The 10,764-nt window shown below is 37.4% G+C and overlaps 2 protein-coding genes across 7 annotated transcripts; one reads left to right on the forward strand and one right to left on the reverse strand.

The window, feature by feature from the left end:
* The first annotated feature begins 34 nt into the window (after positions 1-34).
* Positions 35-4,450, forward strand: LOC146696934 (uncharacterized). Of its 5 annotated transcripts, XM_085475301.1 has the most exons (10): positions 35-251; positions 1,099-1,124; positions 1,434-1,519; positions 1,668-1,700; positions 1,797-1,886; positions 2,249-2,351; positions 2,431-2,483; positions 2,591-2,669; positions 2,891-3,756; positions 3,865-4,450. In XM_085475301.1, the coding sequence occupies exons 2-9, from the start codon at positions 1,118-1,120 to the stop codon at positions 3,424-3,426; spliced, it is 987 nt and encodes a 328-aa protein (XP_085331427.1). In that variant the 5' UTR covers positions 35-251; positions 1,099-1,117; the 3' UTR covers positions 3,427-3,756; positions 3,865-4,450. The 5 variants fall into 5 exon arrangements, 3 of the variants coding, with proteins under 3 accessions (XP_085331427.1, XP_085331426.1, XP_085331428.1); XM_085475300.1 differs by having other exon boundaries at positions 1,099-1,519; XM_085475302.1 differs by having other exon boundaries at positions 1,099-1,519; positions 3,563-3,756.
* A 1,123-nt stretch (positions 4,451-5,573) lies between these two features.
* LOC146696935 (uncharacterized) lies at positions 5,574-10,531 on the reverse strand. Of its 2 annotated transcripts, XM_085475297.1 has the most exons (6): positions 10,311-10,531; positions 8,700-9,609; positions 8,335-8,431; positions 7,851-7,961; positions 7,236-7,402; positions 5,574-6,903 (listed from the first exon to the last, which is right to left on the reverse strand). In XM_085475297.1, the coding sequence occupies exons 2-6, from the start codon at positions 9,605-9,607 to the stop codon at positions 5,856-5,858; spliced, it is 2,331 nt and encodes a 776-aa protein (XP_085331423.1). In that variant the 5' UTR covers positions 9,608-9,609; positions 10,311-10,531; the 3' UTR covers positions 5,574-5,855. The 2 variants fall into 2 exon arrangements, with proteins under 2 accessions (XP_085331423.1, XP_085331424.1); XM_085475298.1 differs by lacking the exon at positions 10,311-10,531 and having other exon boundaries at positions 8,335-8,767.
* Between the last annotated feature and the right edge of the window lie 233 nt (positions 10,532-10,764).

Raw genomic sequence — 10,764 nt, forward strand, 5'->3', positions numbered from 1 at the left:
CGCTGTGAAGTGGTATCTGATCCGCATAGGACGATCTGATTTCCTCGTGTCAGCATTGTTCCCACATCATCATAATTAATGTTGTTCCAGGTTCAACATTGCAAGTGACCAATCACCTTCTTGTGACGTCATTCCTTTGCGACTTCGAAATACCCGCCTTCGAGTATTTCGAAATACAAGTGAAGAAGCGAAAAACCGCCGCCTGTCCGCCGAATTTGAAGTCAATTTAGGATACTTTCCTTTAATAAACGGTAAGCATTATACATATGTTTCTCACTTGGCTTGCGGTTTGTTTGCTAGCGATAGGCTACTTGACGACAGCATTAGCTAACCAGTGTTCCCCAACTTTTTGGGTGTTTCGTGGCCCGGGGGTTGGGTCAGGCAAAATTGCAGTAGCTTCCCTGATCATTTTACAAACATAAGTGAAGAGAATCTGGACTAAAAGGCCTAGACTTATGGTTGTGTGCTGAATCTATGAATCAAACTATCACCTGGAAACATAATTAACTGGTCCATAGCTGTGAAACTGGACATGAGTTCTTGATTCTATGGAGATTAACAGTAATCCAGAAATTTACAAATTTGTCCTGGTACATCGCGTAAATGTTGTCCCAGGGACATCGCGTAAATGTTGTCCCTGGGACATTGTGTAAATGTTGTCCCTGGGACATCATGTAGAAGTTGCCCTGGGACATCGTGTAAATGTTGTCCCTGGGACATCGTGTAAATGTTGTCCCTGGGACATCGTGTAAATGTTGTCCCTGGGACATCGTGTAATTGTTGTCCCTGGGACATCGTGTAGATGTTGTCCCTGGGACATCGTGTAAATGTTGTCCCTGGGACATCGTGTAAATGTTGTCCCTGGGATATCGCGTAAATGTTGTCCCTGGGATATCGCGTAAATGTTGTCCCTGGGATATCGCGTAGATGTTGTCCCTGGGACATCGTGTAGATGTTGTCCCTGGGACATCGTGTAGATGTTGTCCCTGGGACATCGTGTGATAGCTTGTAAATAATGGAATGAAAATTATTGATTGTTATTAACTTGTGAAAAAGAAGTGTAACAAATCCACATGTTATGTTCTTACACCCTTACAGAAACTGTGACTCCTTCACAATGTCAGGTAAATGTCAACTCATGTTGAATAATCAACCAATCAAGCCTTTTATTATCACATGCAATGTTACACGTACAACTGCAATGAAAATTTCACCCCCTTCTGACCATACATATATTGCTTAAACATCACATTGGGAAGACAGGTCGGAAACAGTTAGGAAGGTCAGAAAACAATTTAATTAATAGATGAGGGGAGAGGAGGAGAAAAAAGAACTACAACCAGACAAAGCTCCTAGAAGACTGAAATGGATGATGGTTGCAGCATGCAAAAAGAAAATGATATCTGTTGACTACAGCATATGCTTTCTCACAGATTACCTTGTGGGAGTAGCTGGACCAAACTCTATTGGTATTTCAAGTTTGAAATCCCTGTTTGACCAGACTAACATTTCAGATGAGGTACCTCTTGACATAAAAATCCTTTTATGTTGTCATAAAACTAATGTTAAATTCTGCTTTAAATACACTTTATTGTACAATTTACTTAATGAATCGTATTCCTTAGTTCTGTTTTTATTTATATGTATTTATTTATTTGTTTTATAAGGTAATAGATGGCCTAATCTATTTGCAGTGTGAGGTATGTTGAAAAGCTTGTTTGATCATAATGACATAGCATGTTTACGTTTTTTGTAATGTATTTGAAAACATAGGTGTATTTATGTTATTTTTATAGAATTTCCCTCACATTTATCCAATACCAAGCCAAATCACTGGAACAATTTTGGATGGGTCCACAAGAGCACAAAGTGCATACTTTTTGAAGGTATGACTTGGACTGTGGTAACTATGTTCTTATCACAAAGGGTTTATAAGTTGCCACTATAAACAAACAGCATTTTCCAAAATTGAAGCCTTGTCAGAAGAACCTGAAAAATACCTTTCTGAAACCTTTTCTGTGTAAAGACTTGTTCAAAAGCAATGCACACAGATTAAAACATTTCTGTCTTGGCCAACTGATAAAGAACACCAAAAATTTAGTGGTGCGTGTTGAGTCTGTGGTCTTGATTTGTTTTGTACACACTATAGAAATTAATTAATGTAAACCAAACAAACAAACATTTCTTTGTTAATCTAATTCTTTTTGTTCTTTTTTTTTTTTTTTTTTTTTTCTTCGTCAATTATTAGTTTGCCCAATCTCTCATTGACGGTAAAACACAAGTGGAGGAGTACAACACTGAAATCACAAAGCTCAGGTCCCGACTTTGCCACTACTTATTTTCCTCAATAGGTAAAGATAAAATTAGCTGCCTTCTTTTTCTCTAACATTGGAAAATGTAACTTGTACTTAAACAAATTATATTTTGCAGATCGAACTAGGAAGTGCAGTCAGTGCTGGTGTGTGATTGCAGCCAAAGACCGGGTACACTATGACATGTCCTTAGCCATATAGATTGTTTATTTAATGGACTTTGTTCATTTGTTTTTTGTTTGTTTATTTCTTCTTCTTTTTTTTTTTTTAATTCACAGGTGCAGTGCCAGAAATGTGGTGCATACAAGCACATGCGTTGTTCAAAGTCTGTTTGTGGCATCTGTATCTTCTGTGAGAGTAAGTCACAATATAACTAAACAATGTCCAAAAATGTTTAAAGTGAATTTTTTTTTCGTAATTTTGCCTTTGCACACCAGGACTGTGTAATTAAAGTGGACGTTTCAAGATCCAGTTTTTACACAAAACTATTTTAGACATAACTGTGTCGTATTGTGGGGATTTCTCTTCACAATTAAATTGATATAGTGCTGTTTATATCATTCTTCTTTATGTAACAGCACAGTGCAGCACAGCAGAGGGAAAGGAGTTGTGCAGCATAGTGGGTGGCTATACAGGAGGAGCAATAGAAGTAGCCAGTGAAGAATGTCATCAGGGAAAGCATCAGGCAGCAAATGACAAAGGAAAAGTTCCTAAGGGAGAGAACATCTGCAGCAAATCGACAAGTAACAGTGAGATAGGAAGACTGACAGTCAGAGATGAAGGTACACAGACTGAAGACAAAGAAAAAGAAACAGAAGTATACGGCACAAGTCTGAGTACAGATAATGCTGCTGCTGATGATGTTGACAGGATCGATGCAGATACAGAATTCCAAACTGATTCAGAAGGAACTAGTACAGTTTACAGAGTGCATGGTCGCTTATCTGTACCAAGCTCAAAAAAGAAAACCTACACAATAACAGAAGACGAGATCAAGCGCAGAATCAACGCAGAGAACATGTCAGTTCATGTTTTCAGAGGTTTGATTGGGGTAGATATACATTTCGTGATTTTGATGTCACCTGAAATAAATCCGGGTTACTCGTATCAATGAAGTGACAATGTGGCTGGAAATTGTGCATTTGCTGCAACATATACACAATTACACCATGTAAACAAAAGCATTTAACTTTGTGCGCGTGTGTGTGTCTCTCTCTGCTCTTTTGGTGTTTGCACTTTTTCTTTTTTAGGGCCGTAAAGCCAAACTGCCCGCAATGATTCTTGACAGGCCTAAGAAGGCCAAAACTAAAGTAACAGTGTTTAGTGTTCTGAGTGAAGAGGAGGCTGGGGAGCTAGCCCTCGGGTTTGCCGGAAGATTGGCCTGCGATGTCACAACAGACATGGTCTGTAAAGGCATCGACCATTCAAGTGCTGATATGACAAAGTAAGTTAGTAAAACAATATGAAAGTTGTATCTTTTTTGGTATTATTTGTCATTTCCCCGTATTTGGGTTATTGGTGTAACATTGTTAATCTTACTTTCTAATAACAGACAGACTCTTCTCAAAATCCAACACAATCTTAAACATGAGCTGACTGATTCCTCAACCTTCAGTTTGCTGACACACACCTTTGGCCCCGCTGCACTGGATTCTGTCATTTCATTCCTGTGTGAAAAACTTGATCTTGTCTCTTAAATAATGAAACCTTTTGTGACTTTTGTTTGTTCTGTAAATCAGAATCTTGAAAATTGTTCATTGTTGTTCTAAGTTTGTGTTAACTATTTGGCAAAAATGATTGGTTCCTAATCCAAACAGCATAATGACTGTTCTAACACATATCTTAAAAATGCTACAAAGAAAGAAAATTATCACATATGTTTCAATATGAATGTAATTGTGTCACACTCGGTTTGTAGTAACTTTCCTGTTTTATTTTGAGTTTTGGTATGTTTACACTGTTATTTTTATTTCCCGTGTGTTCATCTTCCCTTATTAGTTTTACTGTATTTAATTAGTCTGATTTAATAACTTATAATTATTTACTTTCCAGTGTTTATATATGCTCCTCGTTTGGATTATTGTTTGTTTGAGTTCTGCCTGTCTTTTCTATTAAAGATTTGGACTTTTGGACTATTAGTGGACCTCGTAGGTTTTTATTCTGTTCAATTGGTAATTGACTGGGTTTAATTTAGTGGCCTGGAAAACAGGCCGGAGGGGTCTGGTCATTTTAACCCCCTAAGACCCGAAATCTTCCATGGCATGCATTTTTAATTTCTCTTTGATATTTGGGCCGATTGGAACCCGATGAATGTAAAAAGAAAGAATTACCAGGTTTTGTTTTTTTTACCTAATTTTTGTTTCTGAGAAAAATGAGAGCCACATATGAGGACATTAATTTGAAATTTCGATAGAACAGTTGCAGTATAATGTCCTCATAACTGTATATCAGGCACTTGTTGATCAAGATTTAGTATTTTGGTCTAAATAACCCAAAATGTGATGTCCACATGTGTGGACGCCAGGCTGGAGTAAAGTGTTAGAGCTATTTATACCTATGTAAACTTTTATACACTGGTTTTTACCTGTCTTGTTTCAGAAAGGTTTAAAAGGGTAATGTCCACAGTTTATTTGTTTATTTATTTGTTTGAATTCAACATATTTTATTAAAGTAATTGAGCTTGAACACAGAAAAAACTGAATCAAATAATCATAAAATCAAATCACTTGCATATACTGAAGTCTAATCTACTCTGAGCTAATGCCGGTTTCCAACACTAATGATCGGGTGAAGGAGAGAGATGAGGGTGTGCACGGCCACTGGTGCTCTTATCCCTGTTCTTTGTGATACAATCCAACAGGAAAGCAGTCAAACCCTTGGACATTAGCCAAGTTAACGTTCACAAATATATACACACAGAGGAACTCTGAGCCCCAATGTCAGCATTAGCACAAACATGCCACTTCATACCAAATCTCAGTGTGAGGTCAGGTGTTAGTCTCATTCCATTATTCTGGCTATATTTTCTTACTCATTACTATTAAACTTATACTTAAGACTAACTATTAACAAAATCACACCCCAATAACTCTGTTATTACACTTTGTATTTAATCATAAAAAGGCTGGATGTTGAAACCTTTTACTTCTATTTTGTATGAGCCAGGATTCTCAACAGCTGATACTCTGTCCAAAAAGTGACAGGTATCGTTTTATGGAGCAAAAAACTTAAGAGCGCATATTTTATAAATAATACCAACAATTACAAATGCAGACCTTTAATAGTAATAAGTAATCCTTTATTTATAATGCATAGCAATATAAAAATAGTAACATATGAAAATATTACAATGGGCACAGATGAATTTGTATCAAAAACAGCAACCAAGCCAAAGTAATGAATAACACACATAAATAACTGCTTGAGAGACCAAACAATTTCTTTTCAACTGTTCCTTGGCAGAAAGTTAAGACAGCTATTCAGCTTTAGGTTTCAATAAACAGAAGTAATGGATGCAGTCCCTTTGAAATGTCACACAAAAGTCTACTTATGCATATACTTAGCTTTAACTCTTCTCTTTTTTGTTTTGTATTCCAAAAGGTTTTCATTTTCTCCAGAGGATGTCTCTCTTTCAGTGGTTATCGACTGTTCACATTCATTTTCACAGACTGTTGGAATGTCGATGCTGGCCGAACGTTTCTTGCTAGAATACAATGGCCTAATTTTGCGTGCATTCTCTGTCGTCTTTATTTCGTACTGGCATATACTTTTGCCTACTTGTTTTGTTTTTAAGACATTTGTATGCAGTTCATCTATCATTGGAGTAATACCCTCTGGAATGAATGCCCACTGTTTAACTGTGTCTAAAACAGCATTTCGTTTTCCAACTGCATCTTCTGTGCATTTTTTGTCTGTGCTTTCAACTACAGGAGTGTCATTCAAAGTTGATAGAGGACTTTTCAGAGAGTTTTTCATTTTTTTAAAATGGCTACAAGCCACCTTCAGGCAAGCACATGTGTTATAGTGAGAGAACGTACAACAAGTGCACTGAAGTGTTTCAGCCGATGCAAAAAAACACAGATTTCCAAACAAACTTGGCATTTTTATCACTTTCAAGTCCTCACAGTGTACAAAGTAATGCCTTTCTTTCACTGCAATTCTTGCCAAGGTAGAAATGTCTGTTTCCATGTTTGGATAGATGTCATTGTCAGCCTCTGCTAATTTTGCAAGTAACACTAGATGCTTGCAAAGAAGTCCTCGTAAGCCATATGTACAGTTGCAGTAGGACTCAACAGGGCAGACGTCATACACCATGTCTTCTCTTGACTCAGATGGGACTTGATATGCATTAACTCCATGGCTGTTCTTGACTGTAATTTTAAGAGCCCAACCACTTTCCATCAGTCTTGAAGCAGTCTCTGAAACTTGAGACAAGGGGTCAGCAAACCTGTTTTTCATGCGGCCCACATCTTGCAGGGTTTTTATGACTGAGAAGTAGTCGTCGGCCTTCCCTAGGAGCACTTCAATCAGATCATCCAGACGCCTATTCTTGTAGCCAGATAAAAACTGGTATTTCAGGCGGTGGAAAAATCTGAAAAACAGTTATTTGAAATGATTAGTAACTGTAATTGAAGGAATTTAAAGTTTTAATCAAGACTGTATTATTTTTTAAAAAATTGGAATACCTATTGCACACGTCTTTTATAAAGGAATGCTCTGTGCCGGTTTAGCTGATTTAGGCAAATCCACCTACTCTGTTTTTTGTTGTGATAACATAAAAAACGCTGCTAGAATTTAAAGGATTTGCCTAAAACCTGTTCTGGCAATGACATGACGAACCTACTCAGTTTAGCCTCTTGGATTAAAGCATAATATCTTTTTTTCAGCAATACAATTGAATGAGGTCAAAATAATAAATCATACCTTTCAATCACATTGTTTGTTTCAGAACGAGCGTGACTGAAGCGACGGCCGTAGTCACACCACATGTGGCCAATGCCTTCCCAGTGCTTCTGAAAATACTGGCACACCAAAGGGTATTGCTTAAATGTCTGGCAGAACTCTGCTGATGTGGCTTTAAAGTCGTCCTCCTAAGAGAATTGGATGCAACAGAATATATTTCAATCCATTTAACAGACCTATTGAAATCTTTAATATTATGTATTGAAGCCCTTTTCCTTTTATTGAATAACATTAAGAATTTTAAGTTATTAATAATATGTCGTGTTTTTGTATTAAGAAGCAATTATTTCTTCCCTTACAATGGCTAAGAAGGAACACTAAACCTATAAGCATATTTGGTTTCAGCATCTGTCTGTGAAAGAATCCCACTCACAAGTTCTACTGCACAGTGGGTGACACAATGATGGTCTGCACAGCTTAAGTACTTGTTTTGATAAGCAAGATAAGAAGCCAGTTTTAGAAATTGTTTCAAAAATCTATTTTGTATCTCTCTGTAACTTTTTTTAGCAACTGAAAGTTATTATGCTCTTAGTGTAATCAAGAAATCAAAATGTGAAATAGACAAATTACACTTACAGATGTGCAAGCTTTCAGCTTACAAAAGAAAGAAATGATTTCATTTCTCTTTTGGGTGTTAGAAAGCCCATGGACCCCGGACTCTGATTTTGAAAGCCATCGATTAACAGCCTGTGAATGTAAGAGAAAAAAAGTTAATCTGGAGAGAGAGACAGAGGAGCAGCTGTACAAAAAGCATAAAAGAAAGCTGACGTCCAAAAATAACTTTGTCACTCACTGGACAAGAGGACCTGTGCATTACAGAAATCAACCAGGCAAACATATTTTTAAATGTCAAAAAGAGCTTTGGGAAGCAGCCACCAGAAGATGAGTGCACTGTGGTCTTAAATGGATGGACATAGTCACTCAACATTTTATCCCTTTATATTCATTAACCTGAGTAGGTGAATATCACAATGAGGCAAATCATGACAACAGGACCCTGTTGTAAAAATGTGTTTCAGGTGCATCTTAGACAACGTGAAAAGAAAACAATGTGGTTTACCTGCAAGACATGGTACCAGCATAGAAGGATAGCTGACTCTGGAAAAACCTTCTGCAAAGCATTTATTTCCGCAAAGTCTTTGTCAACCATAAATGCTCTACAGAAAAAAAGAAAACACTAAATGAGATTAAACAGTATGAAAATGTTTTTGCTATCTCAAAGCACCACTTCAATGCCAAATTAAACATTTCAACTCACAAGTAGATATATAAAATACTGCATACAGCCTATAGGAATAACTTTAACAACTGGAAAGGAAAGTTTTTTGCAGCCCATGCTGCAGCTATAGCATTAGATTCTGGCATGTTATAACTTTTTTGAAAAGGAATTATTTCAAAATCAATAGCTGTCAATGTATTATTTACCTCGGGGAAGTTGGGAAATGCTCACAAACTATTCCAAGAACAGTTTCCAGGGTTTTCTGACTTTCGTTGCTGACAATAGCATAGGCCACAGGGACTCCATGCCCATGATCATCTCTTACAACAAGTGTGAATAAGGGAAATGAATACTGGTTAACGCAGTGCGTGGTGTCAACAAATACTAACTGTTTTGCATAGTTCTCCATGTTTGATTTCATTACAGGTGTCTGCAAAACAATCATTAGTTCTTGGTCAGATGTGTATGGTTGATAGAAGAGAACATGTTCTTGATGTTTTCCATTAAGTAAGGTATGTACACTTTGACTGTCTCCACAGTTAAAGTGCTTCTTCCTCATCATGCAGGTTCTAACACTGTCAATGTCACGTGGTGTGACAAAATGCTCTCTGTTGTGAAGATCTCTGTGTCCATGTTCTTTGGCCCATTTATGACATTCGGTTAGTATGATGGCTGGCTTAGTTCTAAGGGAAAGCAGTTCCTCAATCTTCCTCCTCAAATCACTGGAAATATTGTTGAAATGTGCGTCTTTTGGGTCCGAAGGATCATGCCCATCATGCTTATCATATGTACGCTGCACGATGACTGTGTGGTCTTTCCAACATTTGAGTACTTTAAATGAAACATAGGCCTTACAGCCCACTGCTCTGTAGCTGTTTCGACTTTTTTTCCCAGCTCTGATGCAGTTGAATTTGTAATAGTCTCTTTTCCTGTCTTTACCTGAGGCAACATTTAAACATTTATAATGTCCATGAAGGGTTAATGAGTTCAATTTTTCTAACACAACACTGAATGGGTCCTCCTGGCATTGTGACACATGCACACAAAGTTGTGTGTCTTTTCCAGTTCTTTTTTTTTCGTCATTCAGAACACTTCTTCTAATTATGTCGTCCATTTCTGGTGGAAAAATAACGAAGGTTTAATTAGTCAATATTCATTAATTCATTTTAACTTGTGGGGTTTTTTGCAATACAATGTAAATATTAAATATAATATTAAAAAAATATATATATAAAATAATATAAAACAAACAGGGGCTAAAAGAAGCTAAACTTTCATATGGTATGTCTCTGGCAACTTTAACATGATGTCCCAGGGACAACATCTACACGATGTCCCAGGGACAACATTTACGCGATGTCCCAGGGACAACATTTACGCGATGTCCCAGGGACAACATTTACGCGATGTCCCAGGGACAACATTTACGCGATGTCCCAGGGACAACATTTACGCGATGTCCCAGGGACAAATTTGTAAATTTCTGGATTACTGTTAATCTCCATAGAATCAAGAACTCATGTCCAGTTTCACAGCTATGGACCAGTTAATTATGTTTCCAGGTGATAGTTTGATTCATAGATTCAGCACACAACCATAAGTCTAGGCCTTTTAGTCCAGATTCTCTTCACTTATGTTTGTAAAATGATCAGGGGAGCTACTGCAATTTTGCCTGACCCAACCCCCGGGCCACGAAACACCCAAAAAGTTGGGGAACGCTGGTCTAGAGAACACTGGTTAGCTAATGCTGTCGTCAAGTAGCCTATCGCTAGCAAACAAACAGCAAGCCAAGTGAGGAACATATGTATAATGCTTACCGTTTATTAAAGGAAAGTATCCTAAATTGACTTCAAATTCGGCGGACAGGCGGCGGTTTTTCGCTTCTTCACTTGTATTTCGAAATACTCGAAGGCGGGTATTTCGAAGTCGCAAAGGAATGACGTCACAAGAAGGTGATTGGTCACTTGCAATGTTGAACCTGGAACAACATTAATTATGATGATGTGGGAACAATGCTGACACGAGGAAATCAGATCGTCCATCAGCATATGTCCCTGTACACTCACATCATCAACAAATGCTAGTGGCCCAGTTCCACTGGTATCCGCGTATGTCCGTGCCATGACACTGTTGACTGATAAAATTCTAAAAATGCAGCCAAGATGTTTTTTTTTTTAAATATCAATTTCCAACTATTTACAGAACAATCAGGCTTTCTGCATCAAATAAGATGCCACACAAATTATTTGTGCCTCTCCAAAAATGAATTTC

This window comes from Copadichromis virginalis, linkage group LG12 (assembly GCF_057382275.1).
Source record: "Copadichromis virginalis isolate Kocher_CV1m ecotype Utaka linkage group LG12, C_Virginalis_male_GT1.1, whole genome shotgun sequence".
Taxonomy (NCBI): domain Eukaryota; kingdom Metazoa; phylum Chordata; class Actinopteri; order Cichliformes; family Cichlidae; genus Copadichromis; species Copadichromis virginalis.

Bases quoted from the DNA above. Each gene is read 5' to 3' on its own strand.
- LOC146696935 (XM_085475297.1), bottom strand. From the start codon at position 9,607: ATGGACGACATAATTAGAAGAAGTGTTCTGAATGACGAAAAAAAAAGA. The intron at 7,962-8,334 runs GTAAACCACATT...TTACATTCACAG, and splicing joins GCTGGTACCATGTCTTGCAG to GCTGTTAATCGATGGCTTTC. The intron at 7,403-7,850 runs GTAAGTGTAATT...CAATTCTCTTAG, and splicing joins AGCTGAAAGCTTGCACATCT to GAGGACGACTTTAAAGCCAC.
- LOC146696934 (XM_085475300.1), top strand. From the start codon at position 1,307: ATGAGGGGAGAGGAGGAGAAAAAAGAACTACAACCAGACAAAGCTCCT. The intron at 1,520-1,667 runs GTACCTCTTGAC...TTGTTTTATAAG, and splicing joins AGACTAACATTTCAGATGAG to GTAATAGATGGCCTAATCTA. The intron at 2,352-2,430 runs GTAAAGATAAAA...TATATTTTGCAG, and splicing joins CTACTTATTTTCCTCAATAG to ATCGAACTAGGAAGTGCAGT.